Source organism: Macrosteles quadrilineatus, unplaced genomic scaffold (genome assembly GCF_028750875.1).
Source record: "Macrosteles quadrilineatus isolate MER2022 unplaced genomic scaffold, UCM_ALF_1.0 Scaffold_5__1_contigs__length_97177068, whole genome shotgun sequence".
Taxonomy (NCBI): Eukaryota; Metazoa; Arthropoda; class Insecta; order Hemiptera; family Cicadellidae; genus Macrosteles; species Macrosteles quadrilineatus.
In genome coordinates, this window is record NW_026542598.1 from 15,745,159 (window position 1) to 15,768,674 (window position 23,516).

Genomic DNA, 23,516 nt, shown 5'->3' on the forward strand with positions numbered 1-23,516 from the left:
CCTACGTCACTTTGACGTCACATGTATGGGGGTAGATTTCCGGCCGCGAACTTTTAGGATGGATAAATTATTATATATTCAATCAACTCGCATTTCACGGTTTACTTAACAGTTGTAATTAATCAAAATGCTAATAAACCTGACACCGGAACTTTACCCCCCGGAAATCTACCCCCAGACATCCACCCCCGGACATCTACCCCCGGACATTTACCCCCAGACATCTACCCCCGGAAATCTACCCCCAGACATCTACCCCCGGACATCTACCCCCGGATATTTACCCCCAGACATCTACCCCCGGATATCTACCCCCGGAAATCTACCCCCAGAAATGTACCCCCAGTGGTCAAATCATAAATGTCCGACCCCGGAATTATTTATTTCCGACCCCCGGAAATCTACCCCCCGTGCTACACTACGTATCGGCCAATATTCATTGTTGTAGTTGATTTTAATAATTGGTTTATAAAAATAATCAATGGCTCTTCGTTTAATAATTACCCTCTAATATCTAGTATTAAGCGATATGTCGTTGTCTTGTTTAATGTCATCTATCTTCCCAATTCATTAAGCTGTAACTGATTTAGGTGTCATTTTTAAGCTTAAGATTCAGTGCAACTCAAATGTTAATTAAAAAGGATATTTTGATAAACGGCTCCAAAAGTTTAGCCCATAAGCATTTGATTTATTTTCAGGCAGTGATTTAAATGGTTAACCAATTTTCACATACACTCATAGCTAACGGCACATGTACGAGCGCAGATCGTGAAATTTAAAACATATCACTTAAGGAGGTTATTTTCTGATTACTAGTGGTAAAAATGCAATTAAATGTTGATAAAAAGCCTGTCACAGGTTGATTAATGAATTAATAATTTTTCACTATCAATTACCTCCTAGTAATACGAAATAGCATAATCCCTATGTCGTAGACACTATCCGGAGTTTTACATTGGCTAAAGGGTCTAATTGTTTACACAAATAATTAATCGAAAAAAATAAAACATAAACATATTTTATGATTGGTTCTGGTTGTCAATGCTGGTTGTGAAATAACGGAGAATAATGTAAAAGAATAAAATTGGATATTTCGGGATAGGGAATGTATTACCTCATGGTTCTTTTGGTTTTACGAATTTATTTTAATGAAATTAGAGTTTATTATGAACATTGCTTAAAACTATATATTTTTTGGTAATTTTTACGTTTCTAAGCCAAAACAAGTCTTTATCTCAATTTCTGTCTTGTCTGTCAAGGCCCAGAAGGCATTTCACGTGACCTTCTTCTCAAAAACTAGAGCATCGATCGTGATTCGATTTAAATAGTCTTTTTGGATTCGGTGGATTGGCACGAGTAACATAAGCCATTAAAATATGGCCTCACTACTTTTGAATTAAAATAAATTTTGTTCAAACCCCCAATTTTTTTGCATTTTTGTCAAGTTTAGGCTACTCCTAATGTTTATAAATAATTTATGAAATAGCCTACTAATAATTTGTTTGGAGAATACGACATCAATGAAATAACGAACAGCTGAGAAAGATGAAAAGCTGGATAAAGATGATTTTTTCTAGCTGTCACTGGAAATTCGTTATTACATTTTGTTTACAAATACTGCAACCATTTCCGATCACGTTGTGTAATAAAATCCAAAACCAAGTAAGATTAAAAACGTTGTGACTCACTTTAATAAACGGATCAAATAAATCTTAAGTGCAATAATTTGTAACTAGTGTACATGTTGCAAAAATTCGAGCAATTATTGCAAAGTATTAAAGGAGTTATTTCAAAATGAATAACAATGAATATTTACAATGAGTTTAAATGAGGCAACTCAAAGATTACCGGTGTGTAACTAAAACCATGTTTATCTTCGTTATTGATAAACCTAAAGCATTCATCCGGCCGGGTTTCTTCTTCTCAAAATGCCTCGCTGTACAGGCAACACAGGTTATTGATGGAGGGCCAATTGAGAACTAAAAGTCGTTTGGGGGTAGTGTTCCATCTCTTGTTTACAGTTGCAGACGATCTATTCTGGTTTTCAACCTGACTTAAAAATTGAACTGATTAGTAATCTGCTCACATTTCACCTTTAAAACTGTTACTGTATAGTGTGAAGGTTGGTCAACCATTGGAAGCACCTTCTAGGAATAAATCAATGGCTTAGGGGTCAACCTTTTGAAGCCCTAATCAAAATATCCTTTTTAATTACCATTTTGCTCTGCGCAAGATCTTAAGCTTTAAAATGACACCTCAATCGTAACAATCGGTGAAGTAGGTCGGGTGAAAAAGGACTGTTACAGCTTATTGAATTAGGAAGATAGATAATGTTAAACAAGACAATGACATATCGCATGCTTTATACTGGATATTACAAGACAATGCTTAACCGAAGAGCCGTTGATTTCCGGGGGTAGATGTCCGGGGGTAGATGTCCGGGGGTAGATGTCTGGGGGTAGATGTCCGGGGGTAGATTTCCGGGGGTAGATATCCGGGGGTAGATGTCCGGGGGTAGATATCCGGGGGTAAATGTCTGGGGGTAGATATCCGGGGGTAAATGTCCGGGGGTGGATTTCTGGGGGTAAATGTCCGGGGGTAGATTTCCATGCTATGGCAAATCACTTTATAATCAAACAATTACATGTTGATTATTTAATAATATATTGGGGGTACATTTCCAGTCGCGGGCTGTTTCTCGACCGTGCATAGGCCCCGCCCCTCGTGACGTCAAAATGACGTAGGCGTTTTTTCATGGGGGTAAATATCCGGGGGTAGAAATCCGCTACCCCGTCCGTTCCCGTCAATTTAGTGGAGCGAACGAAGAAGTAGACAAATTATCTTCTTTCTAGATTGAATTAGGTATTTAAAAATATAAGTACAGTATTATAACATAACCAAGAACACTTTTAATGATCAATACATTACCTTATCATACGAGAGCTTGTTGTCCCCTTTACTGCTCTTGTATGCTTGTCACTCTAGTCTATTATCAAAGATTGCCCAATCAGCAAGCCCATAATAGTTCTTACTCTTTACAACGCTAGACAGGATGAGCCATAAAATCAATTTTCCCAGGACCACTACAGCTTGATCCAAAGTGTACACTCTGTTGAGAAATCCATAGGCAAATTTTAGTGGGAATTGCCTTCGTGTACATTTGATTATTTAAAGAAAACAGTAACTTATGAAGAATAAGTGCAATAGACATTTGAACAATGTTCAACACTATCCAAAACATTTTTTCAAAATGTACTAAAATGTAAATTAGAAAATCTTTAAGGTTATTTTCATTGTGAGAAAATTTGTATATAAACTCAGCTGCAGTACATATGCTAACATTACATATGCCAGCAGAGGTCCAAAGATTATTCCTAGTATCCAACTACCGGTACAACTTTTGTTATTCAAATTCATATCTTCTTCATACTTAAGATATTATTAAATCCAATAAATCTTCCTTCTACATTTAATTTAATCTTTATACTTGGATATGTTCTTTTGATCATTTTAGTTTTTACTTTCATTATTAATTTATCAGGATGCATTTATACTATTTATATAAATTGAATTCTTAAACTCATCAAATTCGTCAAATTCACCAACTCTAAGAAAAAGAGAAAAAACTTAATAATGACCAACTTCAATTACATTTCCTTAGAAAGGAACAAGTTAATTCAAGACACAGAAGGCTACTAAAAATTCAAACAACTAGCTGACAAAACATCCAATTAAGATGATTTTTACTAAGATTAGGTCCATCAAGACAAACGGAATAAATATTGATCCAAAATGAATAAATTAACTTCGCCAAAAGGAGATTTTTAAACTAATAGCAATATTTTACTGCTCTCAAATGCAACAAGTGACAAACTACTTCAAAAGCAGACAAACCGAGAATGAGGATGGGTCTAGTCGATATCATGCTGGATTTAATATGGATCTGTTCTGATTGGCTAAATAATTTCTGGTACATTCCAGCCAATCAGGTTACATCGACTTTAACAAATCAATATGCTATACAGGGTTAGGCAAAAGTCTGGAACCCCCCAGTTAACATTTTAACCCGTTGCAGTAGGGAAACCAAACTCGGCACATGTTTACAATATAAGAAATTGCACTTTTTCATCAAAGTTACAACTGTGCCCCAGCCCCCAAAACAGGGTATTTTGGGGGCAGCTCCAAATTTTCAAATGTAAACCCCTTACAAATTAAATGGCGCAAACTACAGGTCAATATCGCACCCCTAATCAAAATGGCAGTCATTTTAATTTAGATGGGCAAGCAAGATAAAGTCTGGACACTCCCAGTTAACTTTATAACGTGTAGCAGTGGGGAAACCAAACATGGCACATAAAAAATGCTCTTTTTCGTTAAAGTCAAAACTAGTACCCGGCCCCCAAAATGGGGTGTTTTGGGGGCAGCCCTAAATTTTCAAATGTAAACACCTATCATGTGACCCCTCATTGTAAAGGGTTTTTAAAGACAAATTAAATAGCGCAAACTAGAGGTCAATATATCACCCCTAATCAAAATGGCAGTCATTTTGAAATATCCCCTTTTAACATGTTAACAGGTTATAGCAGGAAAACTAAACTCAGCATACCTTTATAAAAATAGATAATTCACCTTTTGGCCAGTATTAAAATATTACATTTTTAAAGTTAACTGACGGTGTCAAGATGCCATTTTAATTAGAGGTGCGATATTGACCTCTGATTTGCGCCATTCAATTTCTCTTGATAACCCATTTAAAATGAAGGGTCACATGATAGATGTTTACATTTGAAAATTTGGGACTGCCCCCAAAATACCCCATTTTGGGGGCTGGGGCAGAGTTGTAACTTTGATGAAAAAGTGCAATTTCTTATGTTGTAAATATGTGCCGAGTTTTGTTTTTTTCTGCATCGCGTTAATGGCACTAACTTCTGAAACCGTTAACTATTTTATAACCAGGGTAACATTTAGCTCTGACATACAAAAACAATCTGTATTTACAAATTTTATAGCGTTTTGCGTGTATTCTAAATGTAGAATTTTCTGACAGAGAGGATGCCGCACCAAGGATCATACGACTAAACAATGCTGAGACTTCTCAGACACCGTCAGACATGCAGGCCTCGCCATCCTTGTAAGTGAAATAAATTATTATTTTATTATTATAAGTTTAAATGAATTATATTGATTTTTGCTATTAATAGGCATAAGGTCTACCTAAGATTGTAGGTCCATATATGCTAGATAGATTTTACAAAAGAAGGACGTACACAATTGTATTAAATTTGCATTGAGTTTTAACGCTTTATTATTTAAATTTAAAAACTGGGAATAAAAAAATGTTTTTGTTAGAAGTAGTTTTTTTGAGAGTGTAATTTAGTTTAACGATATTTACAGATCTTGGTTTAGTCCAACTTCTCAATACCATACATTATTTATACCCGAGTGAATTTAATACGGTATACTAATGGGCAATAGGAGAATAGCAAATAAGACTTACTTCAAATCATTTGACACTACAACCATCACTTACAATCATTCACCTTTTTTACAAACCGATGTTGTTATAATCATATAGTTTAGAAAAAAGCTAATCATATTTTATTTATTAAGCCAGAAGATGATTAAAATATCATAGAAAAAACATTCGACAAGCATACCTACAAGAATGTAAAATAATATTGTAAGAACAATCACAAATCTTTGATTTCAAGTGTTAAATTAAAAATATTTGTCAATTTTATGAAGAATAAATATTTACACTTTACACATATTATTTATTTACATAGGCCTATCAAATTCTCTTGATACAATTCATTCTTCATAAATTTGGATGATTTCAGGAAACGGAGAGTTGCTTTGATTCGATATCCTAAGCCGAGACCAATGGTATCACATGCTACTAAATTTAAACTGAAATTATTCAAGAAGAAAAAGAAAGCAAAGGTGGGGAAAGTCATACACCACCACAAACACGAAGGTCACGTAGATCACGTTCACAAACATGAGGGTCATGCAAAACACAGCCACAAACACCATGGTGAGCAGAAACACTCTCACAAACACCATGGAGACGCTAAACATAGCCATAAACACCATGGGGAAGGCAAACATAGTCACAAACATCATGGACACACTGACCATCACCACAAACACCATGGACACAGCGAGCATTCCCATAAACACCATGGTCATGGGAAACACTCTCATCACCACCATGGTGAACATGAACATAAGCACGGACACCACGGTCACCACGAACATGGACACAAACACCACGGACACTCGGAACATCAACACAAACACCACGGCCATTCGCAGCACCACCACAAACACCACGGGCACGGTGAACATAAGCATAAACACCATGGAGAAGCTAGTCACAAACATAAACATCACGGACATAGTGAGCACAAGCACAAGCATCATGGACATCACGAACACGGGCATAAACACCACGGCCATCAAGAACACGGGCACAAGCATCATGGCCATCAAGAGCATGGCCACAAGCATCATGGTCACAACGAGCATTCTCACAAACACCAAGGCCATGCAGAACATCACCATAAACATCACGGACATGGCGAACACGAGCACAAACACCACGGACATGCTTCACATCACCACAAACATCACGGAGAATCGAAACACCATCACGCCCATCACGGTCATGGAGAGCACAGTCATAAACATCACGGCCATCACGACCACGGACACAAACATCACGGACATACAGACCATGGACATCACCACCACGGTAGTGCTAAACACGAACACAAACATCACGGCCACGGAGACCACCACCATAAACATCATGGAGAAGGCAAACACGTGCATAAACATCATGGTCACGGAGAACACGACCATAAACACCACGGACATCACGAACACGGTCATAAACATCACGGACATTCGGACCATTCGCACAAACACCACGGTCATTCGGAACACTCTCACAAGCATCATGGCGAGGGTAAACATCACCATTCCCATCATGGACATGGAGACCACCACCATAAACACCACGGCCACGCGAAACACGAGCACAAACACCACGGCCACAATGACCATCACCACAAACACGATGGTGATGGGAAACATTCACACAAACATCATTTACACGCTGAGCACGGCCATAAGCATCACGGACACGCGTCTCACGGACACAAACATCACGGCCATGCGGAACATTCCCATAAACACCACGGCCATGGGAAACACGAGCATCACCACCACGGAGACACCAAACACGAGCATAAACACCACGGAGATGCTAAGCATCACCATGGACATCACGGGCACTCAGATCACAGCCACAAACACCACGGACACTCCGATCATCACCACAGCCATCACGGGCACAGCAAACACGAACACAAACACCACGGTAGTCACGGACATGAACATAAACACCACGGAGACAACAAGCACGAGCATAAACACCACGGGCATAGTCACCACGAACATAAGCACCACGGGCACTCAGACCACAGCCACAAGCACAGCGGCCACGGGCATCACGAGCACAAACATAAGGGACATGGTGAGCATAAACATAAACACGGCGTCGGTGGAAAGGGACATCACGACAGTGACCATGAGCATGATGAACACGAGTACGATGATCATGACTTTCTTGAGACAAACGTTCAGCCTGTGACCTCAGTAGACATGAACACTGGAATTTTGAAAACGGGAAGTAAAAATACAGCATCTACAGCAAGTAAGCCTATAGCATACAATAAAGCATCTGTTTCGATACAGAGCAATGAAAAATCTGTTGAAAGAGATGCAAAAATGCAAAGTAGGCCTATTACAAAACCCGAAGTCAACGTGAAACAAGAGAAACATTCAAGTAAGAACAAGGAAGGATCACCCTTAAGTTCTGAAGATTTTAAATTTGATTCGTCAGAGTTTTCATTTTCCTTCGAAGATGCAGATTTTAAGTCCCTAGAAAAAGAAATTGCTGAAATTGAAAAGGAGATGGGCAGTGAATCTTGAAATATATTACCATAGGTAAGAAAATCAAAATATATTTGTGTATATGTATGTAATTTTTATGAAATATAAGATTTTTTAACTACACAAAATCGTTTATGGTTTGCACCCCTTTTCGTGTCACGTCCCAAATTGGTATTTGCTATCGTTTCCGGAACGCTAAAGAGATTTGCAATTTTTGCAATTTTTGAAGTAGGTAATTGAAGTTCAAAACATGATTAAGGATGTCAAATTTTTTACTTTAAACAATAAAATGGCACATTTATCTACCCTCATAAAAACAGGACATTAAACTTATTTGTCAATCAACTAAAACTAAATTGAAAATATAGTTTTGAATTAACATTTAAACGTAAAGCCTCACAAATACACGAAATGGTAGATCATTAGATTACATATAAACGTCTTGAACGCGTCAGATATTACGAGGTACGATAGAATTAAAATGACGTAATAGCTGTTAAAATCTATCTATTTTGCCCAATGTTTTATATTTACACTACTTCACTGATATAATTGTTCCTTCAAGCGGCTACACTCATAAAATAGAACAGAACAGTCGGGAAAGCTGCATCAATGCTTTAGCAGGAACTTAGCTGCAGGGCCAATATTCTTTCTTATTTCAAGCATAATACACAATGTTGCTTTATGTTTGATACTTCAATTGAACTGTACATGACACTATTGAGTTGTCATGTCTTTGATAAGTGCTGTTTAAAGTCCATGAACAATTGTTTGGTGTGAATATTCTTGTCAATTAAAACCTGTAAGGCTATATGCAGGAAACCGAAGAAAAACATGAACCAAGATCCCAATATCTTGGACTTACATTTTCCCAGTTTTGTTTTAGAAATTTATTTAATTCGTGTGGTTCATACAAAACGATGGTAGGCAAGAAAACATACAATATATTTTTAATCATAACAAACACACACTCGAGATATATAATAATAATGTAAAATTAACTCAGAATGGTGCAGAGGGAATAATTTTACTGTAATGCTTCGGCATGTGAAACTAATAGCAATGAATCACGTATAATTAATGGTCATTGCTATTGCATATTACAAATGGCTTATGGCTATTTTTATATATTAAAACAATGATGTTTGTGTTTTTTTGCAGAAATAGAAGACTCGCTCCTCTCAGGTTTGTCCCAAGACGACCAATCATTAGACCTGCAAACCAAATACCGCTGATACAGGAGCAGGAGTCAGAGATTGAACATACACATATACATGACACGAAGCACTTAGGAGAAGTCTACCATCACCACAAACACTCTGGGAAAGTTGATCACATTCACAAGCATGTCGGTCATGCTGGACACAAACATCACCATCACGGATCAAACAAACATGACCACCATCACCACGGACACGCAAAACACAGCCACAAACACCACGGAGAGGGAAAACATAGCCATCACCACCACGGGAAACACGATCACGGACACAAACATCATGGCGGCCACAAACACGAACACAAACACGAGGGTCATGGTAAACACGCGCATCATCACCACGGACACAACGAGCACAAACACAAACATTCGGGACACTCGGAACATCACCACAAACACCACGGACACGGCGAGCACAAGCATCACCACCACGGCCATCATGAACATGGACACAAGCACCATGGAGAGGCGGAACATAAACACAAACACCACGGAGAAAGTCATCACAAACACGAGCATCACGGACACGGTCATCACGAGCATAAACACCACGGACACCACCAACACGGGCATAAGCATCATGGCCATCATGGGCACGGACATAAACACCACGGGCATCACGAACACTCCCACAAACATCACGGTCACGGATCTCATCATCATAAACATGAGGGACACGCTGAACACGGTCATAAGCACCACGGCAGTGGCAAGCATGAGCACAAACACCACGGTCATAGCGAGCACGACCACAAGCACCACGGGGAGGGAAAACACATTCATAAACATCACGGACATGCTGAACACGAACACAAACATCATGGTCATAATCAGCATCACCACAAGCATGAGGGACACGCAGAGCACGGCCACAAGCATCACGGACATGCATCACACGAACACAAACACCACGGGCATTCTGAACATAGCCACAAACACCACGGAGAAGCAAAACACGGACACAAGCACCATCTCTCTGGTGTACATAGCCATAAGCACCACGGGCACAGCGAACACTCTCACAAGCACCATGGTCACTCTGAGAATAAGCATGAGCACCATGGTCACCACGATCACGGCCACAAACATCACGGATCCAGTAAACATGAACATAAACACCACGGGCATAATGAGCACCATCACGATCACCATGGACACGCAAAACATGAGCACAAACATCATGGTACTACCGACCACCACCACAAACACCACGGCGAAGGAAAACATAGCCACGCACATCACGGTCATGGGGAGCACGAACACAAACACCATGGTCATGCAGAACACAGTCATAAGCATCACGGACACGCAGAACACGACCACAAACATCACGGAAGCTCCAAACACGAGCATAAACACCACGGTCACTACGGGCACGACCACAAGCATGATGGGCACGGAAAACACGAGCATAAGCATCATGGACACGCTGAGCATGGCCACAAACATCACGGGGAAGGAAAACATCATCACGATCATAAAGGTGAAGGTAAGCATTCACACCACCACCACGGGAAAAACGAACATGAACACAAACACCACGGGCACGGGTCACACGACCACAAACATCACGGGGAGCAGGGTCACAAACACAAACACCACGGGCACGGAGAGCATCACCACAAACATACAGGACACTCTGAGCATAAGCACAAACACCATGGTCATGCTGATCATCTACATAAGCACGAGGGCCACGCTAAACATGGACATAAACACTCCGGACACAAAAAGCATCACCACAAACACGAAGGAGGAACTGAGCAACACCACATGCACAAAGGAGCTAGTCATCATCACCACAAACATTCGGGAGGCTCTGACCAGGAGCACAAACATCACGGACATAGCAAACACGGCCACAAACATGGCACGGACGATCATCACGACATGGGCCACGATATGAACATGGATATGTATGACGACGGTCTCATGGAGTACGACGATCAGTTCGAGGGAATGGAGAGTGTTGTGGTTCCCGTCCAACAGAAAGCGCAATCTCGGATGATGTTCTTCGATAAGAAAAATCCTCCTGAGAGTAATAAGAACAAGAGACAACTAGATGATTTTGCGTTCTTCAATTTTGGTTCGTTTGGGTTTGACGGATTCTCTTCAGAGAGTACAACACCGGCACCAAAGAAGGGTTATCCTCAAGATAGTTATGAGGATGGTTCAGCCAGACCTTACTCCAAGGAGGACAGTAAAAGTGCCGAGGACAGTGGAGAGTACCCGGACAGTAGGAGCAGGGAGAACACGTCATCGTCGAGGGAGGACTACTACTCGTCCAGGGAACGGTCCAGAGAGAGGTCGAGCAGCGAAGACTACGCCGAGGGTCCGAGAAAAGAGAGCGGCGAGGAGAAAACAAAATCTAGCTTTGAAGACTTTAATTTTGATTTTTCTGATATTAATTTTTCCGCTGAGTTCAGTTAGATGTAACATATTTGCTTTTAAAACCTAGTTAAACATGGATGTTTTGTTGATAGATTTTAACTCTGTAAAACATTGGATTATTTAACAATATGATTTATCATTATTTTATCTTAAATGTTATGTTTGATGGAAATTATTTTCATATTTTGTTTTGAATCAATAGTAATATAGTCAGGGATGTTTAGATTACTTATATAAAATGTAAAAAATGGGCAATATTCTATGTAATTGAATGGGTATGATAGGTCACAATTGGTATATTTGTTTAGCTTAGAAACAGTTTGAGTTAACCAGGACTCAAAACTTTTAATTGGACAAGTATAGATTTATAAATAATTTATGGTTTGTTAAACATATTTTGAAACCAAATCATACTAATACGCAAGTTTTAAATTGTTGTAGTTATGGAAGAAGTTTAATGTTTACGAGTTTTAATTTATTATTAGTTCAGAAACTAATTTTCTGACAGAACAATAAATTACAAATAACTGATTAATGGTAGAAAAATAAAATCGATGTCCTCGTACTTAAATAATTAGTTTCAAATTCATACATAAAATTGTTATATAACGAATAGTAGCCTATTAATAACGCAAATCGTGATATAGCTAGGATATTTTTTCTGGTCTTGTAAACCTCTTTAGAAATTCAAGCATTTAATAACGGAATAGAGGCTTAAATCTCAAATTATATTTTAGTTGACTTTTTCATTTAGACTGTCATTGAAATGGCACGTAAAAATCATTCATACCATTTACACAACTGCTAAAGTTACAGAACAAAGACTGTTAAATGTGTCTATATTGTATTGTATTATGTATAATAGAATTGTTATGTAGTGTAGTTTTTATACTTTTTAATACATTTTATAAACGTTAATTTTATTTATTTCCTTGTCTCGATTAACTAAGTTCACATTAAACCATAAAGCTATTTTACACAGTAAATACTAGAAACTGACTTCTACGAATATAAAATTTTGTAATGACATGTAAAAACTTTAATTAACTTAGTTGACTTTGAAGTTTATTATTTTTATGACACTACTTGAACCCATTTTAACAAAAAGTGTATTTTTTAAGTAATTGATTTAACTTAGAACAAAACAAGTAATAAAACAACATTTACCACACCGAACAATCAAAGAACTCATATTGGTAAATAACAATAAAAGGAATATCTTAATTTAAGTTATAACCATTTATTGATACAAACATTTTCATTTTCATTTCTAAAAATGAAATGTGTTTTTAAGGGTTTAGAATACACATACATATAAGGAAATATAAGTTGTATCCAAAGCCAACACTAATAGTCCTAAGAAAATCGTATATGGTAGAAACAGAATTAAATTAAAATCGTTTCCCTATACAGTAGGCTAAATAAGACTTTCAAATAATACAAGAAGTAATCAGAAAACAAATTCAATAGTGAACGGTCTGATCAGCTGAGGGGTTAAAGTGCTCACCTAACAATCAAAAGGTTGCCAGATTGATCCTGAGAAAAGTCCTTAATTTTCGATAGTTTCAAAATGGACCCAGCTGTTCCTGAATATTGGACTTTAAATAAGTGATCCTGGCTAATGAAACAGCTGATCTTAGTCAGTAACAAAGCTACACAGATCATTACACACCAATCTAAACCTGAGCTATAATTATAACTGGAGTCACCACTCTGTGTTTAAAAGGCGTACCACTGTTTTAGCTGTTTTTTTTTTAAGTTTTCTTGTTGTTATGTTGGCCTATGATCGGTTGGTTGTCAAATTCGAACCAATCAGATGGGTTATTTTTTGCAAGTCCAACCTAACGAGACAGTATGACCAACAAAACACGACAACAAGCGGCCATCTTGATGGCACGCTTTTTTCTAATGTTCAACCAAAGAGTAGAGACTACAGTTATAGGTAATATATTCATCTCAATGTTCTCTACACTCATCCTTCACTCATATTTGGGTTAAAATCATAGAGATGAATTGATTATAACTGGAGTCACCACTCTGTGTTAAAAAAAAACGAAACACTGTTTTTGCTGTTTATCGTGCTGTTATGTTGGCCATAGTTGATTGGTTGGATAGCTGTCAAAAGCATTCCAATCTTTACAACCATGTTGGTTGAGGTTATTTGATGGACATTTAACTATTGCACGTTAAAACTGGGCGTTAAAGTAATTTTGAAACATTATTAATTGTTTTTAATACTAACTTATTTTCCACTTGTCAAGTTAGTGTATTTGTTGATAAGCAACCACAGGACGACACAAGATTGTCTCAAACAGTCCGATAGGTTTCAAACAAGTCCGACCAAAACGAAACAGGATGACCAACAAAACACAATAAAAAGCGGCCATCTTGAAGGCACTCTTTTAATTAAATGTTTAACCAGAGAGTAGTGATTCCAGTTATAATCCATGCATCTCTATGGCTAAAATACGCACCTAGGTGGGGTTCTCATCTCGATAATTGATAACTGATAATCATAGTACAACACAAATAAATTTATATTAATTAAATAGGGAATAGTACATAATAGTGCAATTGCTTTGATTTTTATCTTGGAGCATTTTCTTTTTATACTCTAGCAAAAGCATATATATCACAGCAGAAGGGTGATTATTGGTCATACAAGGGGTACATTTTCTATCTCCTGCAGTAACTAAAGCACCTCGTTGGTGGCATTTCCCCAGCAAGACCAGTTCCACGGGTCAAGCGATCGCCCACAACAATCAGCGCATGTAGGAACTCTTGAACACTTACTGTCAGTGAAAGTACCACTTGCTATCTACACATTGTGTAACTTGGAACATTCGAGACTGTGGAAGTGGACTAATGGAATCGGAATGTGGATATGGGAACTGCAGTGGCAGTCGTAAAACGCGGGTAAGACTCGTGATTGAGTTGTGGTTGATGTTACGTATTAGAACTAGGAAAAACCTCTCGATATATGAGAACATCCATGGTACCGGTGCAGATAAAGAAACATTGTGGATATAACATTACACTAATTATTTAGTACGAGTAACAAATAACAATCATAAAAATCATAAATAATAATAATACCATGAGAGGTGTACAAGTGTTGGTAAATTTGATTCGTTGTTGGCAGATTAAAGTTCATAAAATGATATGATATTATTTTATGTAACGTATGATGCATTTTTATAATAGTTTGCCATGCACTGCAAATGAATACACTAGCTTATTAATTAATGTGCGTTTACAAGAAAGTTGACAATTAAAAGTTGCTCCAAATCATTAGGGCAACTAGCGGTGCATTTTTTTGTGGAGAACCAAAAGTTTTTCTTTTATTTAGAACAAGCAGTTGACAACTTTTTGCCAAAGAATTGGAGTGAAATAAGCAGTAGTGACAAGGATGTTGGGCGAAGAAGACACTATCAGTGCTGTGACTGCCAGTGTCATCCAGCCACTGTATACATGAGGTGCCCGAAGATATTGGGGGATACCCTCGTTGATGGATAGGGATAGGTACAGTGGCAGTGACTTGATAACTGATCTCCGAGAAGATTACGTGAGGTGAGGTGCAACGTAAGTGTAACAAACATTCTAAGAATAACCAGTAGTGACTTTGAATATTATTTCAATGATCAGACATAAAATCAAACGGTTCTTCACTAGTTTTTTTTACAAGTTACTTGCGCAAAGCGCGCAGCAACTAATCTTCCACTGTTTAAACTTTCTTTTATCATTACCGAAACTCCACGGGAAACCAAAATTGAGTAGAAGACTTGTCTCTACACTAGTTTAAGACAGAAAAAGTTGCTGTATTTCTTAGATAAAAACAACTAATTGCGGCAACTAGTGGAAAGCTTAGTAGAAGGCTTTGGTGTAAACGCGGGAGAAAATCGTAGGTTTGGCCCATAGAAAGGTCAGTAGCTTCTTGATGGTTTAAAAATTGGTTCTAGATTTTTTTTCAAAGCTGATCTCGATCATTAACAAACTATATGCATAAACACAAACATCGCAGTCTATTCTACTTCAGCTCGGTGATGGCGCTGTTCCAATTGAGCAAAAATGCAGTGTGCTCACTGTACGTATAACAATCGTATGTAAGAGTAAACAGGAGTAAACACAACAAACAAAGTAAACATAGCCATTCTTTGTAGTTTTTTGCTCGGTTACAGTATTTTGCAGTCAAACAATAAACTTAATTGATCATAAAAAAGATAAAAAAGATAATAATGATGGTGGTAGAAAATTCCATTTAATTCGATGTATGTTCTTGGAGTTCTTACATTTAAAAGGGTCCTGTACTGATATATATTTTATTCTTTACACGAATTACTTGTATAAGGTTTTAAATTATGAAGTTTTAAAAAGTTGTAAAAAGAATTACTAATTTATCATATTAGTCAAAACTTTTTCTAGAAGTGCCGAATATCAAGTTAAAGGGGTCCTCAAAATTAATTTGTGAATATTTGGGCTTCCATTGGTATCTTTGAATGAAAAAATCATGAAACTTGCTACACATTTACATAGTGTTTTTTTTTTTTTATCAAACAGAAAAGAAATATTTTGACCCAGACTAGGCCTAGCTATTCCAAAAGTTGTATGAGCTATTTATAGTGTATTGAGAAATATAATAGATGCATCTTTGACCTACCATATTACACTTTTGAATAACATTTTAGACTATCGTCTAATACAAAGCTATGTGAATTGACTCTTTTAATTACGCTGTTTGTTAGCATTTAATATATAAAGTAAAATAGTGACTCTGGTCTAAAATGATAAAAAAATCTATGATATTAAAACGAAACAGTGTTTTTTTATTTCACGATTCTGCATCAACCACTCGACGGATTTTCATGATTTTTGTGTTGAAAGAAAGATAATTTTGAGAACTAGGGAATGTTTGTTAGCATTTAATATATAAAGTAAAATAGTGACTCTGGTCTAAAATGATAAAAAATATAAGTTTAATTCATTTATAATTTAAAAAAATATATGTAATGACTAATTATGCAAGCCTTTGTATATAGCAGACAACCTTTGATTTATCGTATGAGATTGGCACTGAACTATATGGGGGATTATTAAGTTTTTGGGAATCATTAGGGTTACAAAAATACGTAATATTACTTTTTAGGAAGGTTATGGGTTTATAAACATTTTACATGAAGAAAAAAAGAGTTTTTTTTCCTTATCCTACAAATTTTCAGTCTTTGAAACCCAATCATCAATATTTATAAAAATGTAATTTTAACATTCCATCCAATGTGAAAGTTTGAAGCGAAGATTTGAAGAGCAAGACCATATCTACAGGGGGTACGGCCAAAGAATACAGACCACTATAGTGGTGGTATAGGTTTACTGGACAGAATACACCACGTTTTTGGCTTCAATTTTAACATTGGATGGGAAGTCACAACATCTAGAAGCACTATTGAGTTCCCCTTTTCTCTTAAACGTTTGACAGTAACGAGACCAGTTCCATTCAGTTAAAAACTTAAAACTCCAATTTGTGGATTATAAAACAAGGTAAAAAAACAATGTCACAAATACAAAAAAATATAAAGCTATATTTAACAAGTCTTAAAATGTATGGTACAGACTTTACAACAGGACTTAAAGCTAGAAGTGAGCTGGTAGCTGGTAGCTGGTAACACAGGGATCAGGTACGACACGGGGTTGTACTTGGGTGAGGGAGACAAGGCGAGAGATAGTGAAGACAATCACGAGATCTGGAACAAACAGAGATCTTAATTGGTTACAGAGTGATAATTTTTTTTTATAACTACACAATGACGAGACTATAGCTATTGCCATTGCATACTCAAGTAGTGTTTTAAATCATTGGTAAAAAATGCTTTATTGGGTAAAGTTAGCTAATAATAAAGTTAAATTTTCTCTTCCGCATTTTAGTTGTGTACACAAATATTTGGTTGGGTAATAAAAGATGTTAGCATTTACAATTTATGTTACAGAGTTCATGCTTAATCTAAAGTAATGTCAAATTGAATGATAAATATATTAAATAGTCTTTTACTTTAGTATAAAATAAAATACTAGGTATTATTACAAATTGACACGTTGAGCATCAGGTAGTGCATCGACTTTTGAAAATATTATTGTTCAATGTAAAAAATGTAATGATTTTAAAACTTATCCAGTTATACTGTAAAAATAATTTGGTAAAGGTTTTATTATTAACAACTGGTCCATTGAAGAACGGGAACTAAAGATTGTCTCGTCTGATCGTTCAAAGTAGCAAATATATTTTATCTTTAATTATTGGTGACTTTCAAATAGCGAGGAAAGCATTCTAAATCATTTTACTTCCCAGGAAGTATGACATGGTTTTCAAGCTTACATTATATTTCTTTGAAAGGATACACAGAAAATGGAACTTAAAAAATGTTTGAACAAATGAAAATGATTTCAACTTAGTTTCTACACATTTCTGAACATTTCCTTATCTATTCAAGGAAAACCAAAACAAATCCCCCCATACTCTATATGCATTAACATAAATTTTAATATTTTAATAATCAGGCTGCTAATGGAAAGTAGTTTGATTTGCACAGATTAGTATAAAAACCGTTAGAAAGTGGTTGGTCCACGCGTAGACACTAATAGCTGATGACAATCTAATGGCTATATTACGGTACTTGTCTATCATGGGCACCCACGTAACGTTTACGTAGCGGAAATTGTTATGGCTTAATTGATTTTATTGATGTTTTCACTTACTTCCATGACTAGCAACAATTTATTTCAGACATTTTAAGATGCAATCTGATTCAATATGCTCTTTATGAGGCATGCAGTTTCCTGTAGAGTTCTACAGCAGTTAGTTGCTTATCTGGAAGATATTTGAAACTAGTGACGGGGTAATGGGGTTCTTGTAAAATGAAAACACATGTTTAAAAACAAGTAAATAATTAGTTTTTAAGCTATTGATTACAAATTATGACCTTTAAGTACCTATGAAATATATTCTGAAATTTAAGAACTAAGTTGAATTCGTTATTATTTTAATCCAAAACATATAATTAGAAAACTATTTTTTAGATTGAGGATGAACCGGTATTAGTGTAAAAGTACAATCATCTTAAGCTTTTTTACAAACTTTCCTATGAGGGAGAAAATTGTGTGATTGAAGATAATCCAAAAATAGGTATATATTTTTTTATGCAATCAATATATTTAGTGAACAAAGGGATCAAAATGCGATAGTATTTGTATACTTAATTTTAGTGTTGATGCTTTTTCAGATAATTCAATCAAATCTTAAGTTTATCTAGAATTAAGATGGTAGCATCGTATTTTTTTTTAAGTTTTTGTAACATAGAAAGACTAACGTTTTAGTGTTAAGCACGTTTTCGTTTCCACAGGACCGTGACATATTGGCCTTGTTTATACTAGACAGTTTTCATTTAACAAAAGCATGCAGACAACCCTAACTGAAATATTTCTAAAAAAAAAATACTTAAAATGGATTTACGCTTTAGTAAAGACTAATTTTTTAAGATACCGTATGAAGCACATATTTAAATTTTTCCTAATAGACTAGGGATAAGAGTACAGGGAAGTATAGTTACCAGTCCCAGTCCCATCCGTGAGACTTGACGTAGTGATGTTCCTTGTGGATGTACACGGGCACCTTGTGGTAGTGGTGCACTGTGTGTACGTGGTACGGCACGTGGATAATGTAATGTTCACTGTAAACAACCACACAGATTAGTGTACACAATGTTGTAGAAACTATTAACGCTATGTAGCACTAGTTGGACTAGACAAATCGTAGGAAAGACTCTAGGGTCATTAGTTGATCACTAGAAACAACCAGAAATACACATAAAGATACATAAACGATCTTTACAGGGTTAGGCAAAAGAATGAATACCGCCTTTAAGCTTTTCAATGGATCTAGCCAGAAAAACTATTTTTCCACAAATCTTAATATAGTTTAAAAATACATTTCTTTGCCGATTTGAAAATTTTTTCTGGGTCCCAAAATGGGGTAATTTGAGGCAGTTTAAAATTTTCAAACGTAAAGCCCCATGGATGAGAGTAAGAATATCAGCGAAAACCAGAGGAATCTATCTCAAACCAGTACTACATGGTGGTAATTTGAAATGTATCAAAAACACATTTAAGTGGGACTGATGCAAATTTTAAATGACTACAGTTTTGTTCTGAGTTTAGATAGAGACTTTTAGTTTTCACTGATACATAATAATAGCTTAATAGGTTAAACTGAGATGCAATTCATTGGGGTTATACGCTTAAAATTGTTGAGCGTTCGCTAAAATACTCTATTTTGGGGTCCCAGGCAAAATATTCACCCCGACTGCACTTTTTGGTCCTATTTGTGTGTGCAGAGATTTGTTGCCCTGGTTCACCCGCTTAAAAGTTAACAATGGCCCTAGCCCTGTATTCTAAAATGCAAAGTTGGGTTGGAAAAATCTTTGGTGAATTATTAGAGAAATAAATAAATTGGCAATGGGTCAAGAAAATCATAGTAAAAACAACAGGTAATAAAATTAAAACTACACAAACCATCCTTATATTAAAGGAAATATCCTAATGATTAATTAGACTGAGTGGAGAGTAACAACGACGTAAACTGTGGTGAAACATACATTGATTTTTGAGTAATATTTAACAAATGAAATCTTTCGTGAAATAATTATGCTATGGCTCAACTAAAGACATGGTGCATTTAGCTGCATTTAGAAGTCACAAACTTTTAACCGGTCGAAGTGAAATCTGAAGTCCATATGTTACGTGAGAAATAAACACACATATATTCAAACATATTTACCGCGGGTCTAGAAATAATATGTTAAACAGCATTACAAAATTACTAGCTGGCCCGACAGACGTCGTACTGTCCTAATGTGGTTTTATGACAAATGCTCGTTCATTTTCAAGATGAGCACGTTCACATTGCTCAATAGTTCGTTTGCTACGATTACTCCCCTGTAGGTTGGAGCTCGTTCGCTGCGCTCACTTGCCTTCAGTTTAGCTCGTTCCTACGCTAACTCGCCACCAGGTTAAAGTTCGCTACGCTCACTCACCTTTTGGTTGCAAATTAGCTGTTGTCATAAATTAAAAATATATAATAGTGCTGCACCCTGTTGGTAAACCTTTTAACTTTTTAATGCTATTGAACACCACGGAATCAAATTGTTTAGTTGAACCAGCTGTTAAGATTCTTTAATTCCATTTAATTATAAGTACTCATAAGGTTAACATGGGAAAATCCAGAGCCACTGGGGTGGAGCCCTTTTGACGGATCTGCACCAAACTTCACACAAACCATCCTTGAATAATGCTTAATAATGCCTGAAGGTTTCATTACAATCTGTCAAGCGGTTTCGGAGTCCATAACGTTCAAATATATACAAACTTCCTCTTTTATAAATATAGATATACATTGTACTTTTTCAATACAAAATGGTATAACTATTTTTACTTATAATCAATTGAAGTGGGCGCAAGTTATTAAACTGCTTGTGCAAAAAAGATAACTTTAAACCCTACATCAGGGATAAATGTGTGGTTTTACAATACACTGTTTGATTATCTCTAGAGTATGTAGTCTGACTTACTGTTTGCCGCCAAAGCCACCAGGGTTAGGCATGGGCATGCAGGAGACTACTGCCAGGAGAGCCAATACAAAGACAACCTGCAACCAAGACAAATATAATGAAATGCAAACCTACACAAACTATCAGAGTATTATTAAAATAGAAAGCAAACTATTTGATTTCAAACACGCTTGAAAAGCTTACAAGGTACTATCAAATTATTTTCATTACAAATTTTTAAGGTACCAGGTAGGATTACCAACAACGACAAGATATTGACGTTTCTCAGTTTTATATTGTGTACTATTTAAAAATCATTTACACGATTATCTATTAATCTTATTATGAGAGATTTGGTTTGTCTAGTGAGATTTAAATCAAACACGGTATTAATGGTTGACTCCATCAACTCAAGCAGTCTAAATGCAAAAACATGCTGATAAAAGTACTAAAATGTATTCGAGAAATATTAAGAAAATATAGTACGTCACAACGATTGTTTTCAAATCAATTGCAAGCTAATTTATTTGTTGGATTCTTGTGAAGAATTTCAGTCTATTGTAGAATACCTATATGCCATAGAAAGGAAAATTTAACAAACATTAGTTATTTTCTCACTTCTTTAAAAGACTGAACATATTTCATGTGATGTATTGAACCTATGTTATAATTGCTACTTATATTTGAGATATTAGAAATCCTCCAGGCATTTCTTAGACGTAAAGAAACATATTTTAAACATTTTGTTTGATTGAATAAGTAAGCGTAAATTGTTAACATTCCTGTTCTGTAACTGTATTATTAAATGGTGCATAAATCTTATGATGCTTAACACTATTGCCATTGCATATAATGTTGATGTGAATTTTTTAAACCAACTATTGTACAAGTTAACAAACACTGTCGAGAAAAATGAGAAGCCAATGTATTTTGCCACGACAGAAGGCCATATAGATCGATTGATACAACACAATTGAAAAATTCAAAATACTAAATACAATTATCTGAGATATAAAATACTATCGATATTTATTTTATATGGATATTCTTGTGCGTGATAATCAACGTAATCGTAGTGTAACATTATTTACTTTGGGTTTATGGTTTATTTACTAATTTTATAGTTACCTGATGTGCTAAAACAATTCGATTTGCTTGTATATTATTTCAACAGAGCCAATAAATCATGTTGAAGCTAAGTATCAAATGGTAAGCCAAGGACTTTTTCAGTAAGTTTTATTCATCAATAACTAATATTATAGCGAATAACTAATTTCATTTTAAGTGTTTAGAGTATTTTATAGGTAAATATTATTATTTGTCATATTTACAATAATAGTTACAAAAAACACAAAATTAACGTGATTTGGAAAAATACGTAATGTGGAATGTTGAAATGATATTAATGTGTAACATTTACATATTTTAAATTCTAAAACAAAACCTATTGCTTGTGTTATTATTGAAAAAATCTCGTTTAATGTTTTACTGTCATTGGCTAATTTCAATTTATTTTTAATCAACAAAATTATAATAATTGTCGTGAAACTATATGCCTAAGATCCATTGACAAATATATTATTTTATTACACCCTCTTAATTTTTTAGAATCAAGTTAGTTCCCTCCCAAATTTTTAAACAAACTGCAGCAATTTATGTTCCAAACTAAACATTTTACTTGTTTTAATAACATTTATCCTTTTGTATACCAAACTATATTTTTAGAACCCACTGTACTTACAAGTGTGTGAAGGGACGCCATGGTTGCTGGAGCGGTCACACACAGAACAGCTGACTGGTGATATCACAGAAGCGGTCTAGAACGTATATATACGTTGTCAGGTGAGCCCCCCTCCCCCCACAGCTGACATAACTCTAGGGGTGCGGTGGGAGCTTCCTGAGATGTCGCCTGTACCCCGCCCCAACCCGCGACCTTTGGCAAATGTCATCCACTGACCACTACTGACCATCGCAGGACCAGGACCCGAAAATCTGCTTCCGTCTCAAACCGGAAACCCTGAATTTAAATAATGAAAACACGTAGAAGTAATTGGGGTCATCTTTCTATAATAAACTCTTAAGGACTCGTAAAGTTTTCAAAACGAATTCCTAAATTCGTTGGTCTATATCAATTATCTATCAAATTATAGTCAACGTTGGTAATGTTGGAAATGAGTAGGAATTTTCTTCACACGATTGACCAAAGTTAAAATTCAAACATCAATTTACGTGGTAAAATCCACATATTAATACCATCACACAATACCAGGCTGTAAATTGCAGAAACTTTGTAGCGATACGTTTGCTAAGTTAACAAAAATAGCATTGTTTTGCTTTGAAAAAAAAAGGCG

At 36.0% G+C, this 23,516-nt stretch overlaps 2 protein-coding genes and 1 long non-coding RNA gene across 3 annotated transcripts; 2 read left to right on the forward strand and 1 right to left on the reverse strand.

Moving 5' to 3' along the window:
* The first annotated feature begins 3,899 nt into the window (after positions 1–3,899).
* On the forward strand, positions 3,900–8,001 carry LOC128995448 (filaggrin-2-like). The gene is made up of 4 exons (XM_054420467.1): positions 3,900–3,989; positions 5,010–5,131; positions 5,841–6,940; positions 7,151–8,001. Exons 1-4 carry the CDS (start codon positions 3,900–3,902, stop codon positions 7,999–8,001), a joined length of 2,163 nt encoding a protein of 720 aa, XP_054276442.1.
* A 442-nt stretch (positions 8,002–8,443) lies between these two features.
* Positions 8,444–11,611, forward strand: LOC128995449 (sarcoplasmic reticulum histidine-rich calcium-binding protein-like). The gene is made up of 2 exons (XM_054420468.1): positions 8,444–8,448; positions 9,124–11,611. The coding sequence occupies exons 1-2, from the start codon at positions 8,444–8,446 to the stop codon at positions 11,609–11,611; spliced, it is 2,493 nt and encodes an 830-aa protein (XP_054276443.1).
* A 5,517-nt stretch (positions 11,612–17,128) lies between these two features.
* LOC128995991 (uncharacterized) lies at positions 17,129–22,966 on the reverse strand. The gene is made up of 4 exons (XR_008491002.1): positions 22,907–22,966; positions 21,187–21,263; positions 19,171–19,290; positions 17,129–17,310 (listed from the first exon to the last, which is right to left on the reverse strand). It is a non-coding gene; the product is annotated as an uncharacterized LOC128995991 (long non-coding RNA).
* Between the last annotated feature and the right edge of the window lie 550 nt (positions 22,967–23,516).

Bases quoted from the DNA above. Each gene is read 5' to 3' on its own strand.
- LOC128995448 (XM_054420467.1), top strand. From the start codon at position 3,900: ATGAGGATGGGTCTAGTCGATATCATGCTGGATTTAATATGGATCTGT. The intron at 3,990-5,009 runs GTTACATCGACT...CAAATTTTATAG, and splicing joins GGTACATTCCAGCCAATCAG to CGTTTTGCGTGTATTCTAAA. The intron at 5,132-5,840 runs GTAAGTGAAATA...GGATGATTTCAG, and splicing joins ATGCAGGCCTCGCCATCCTT to GAAACGGAGAGTTGCTTTGA.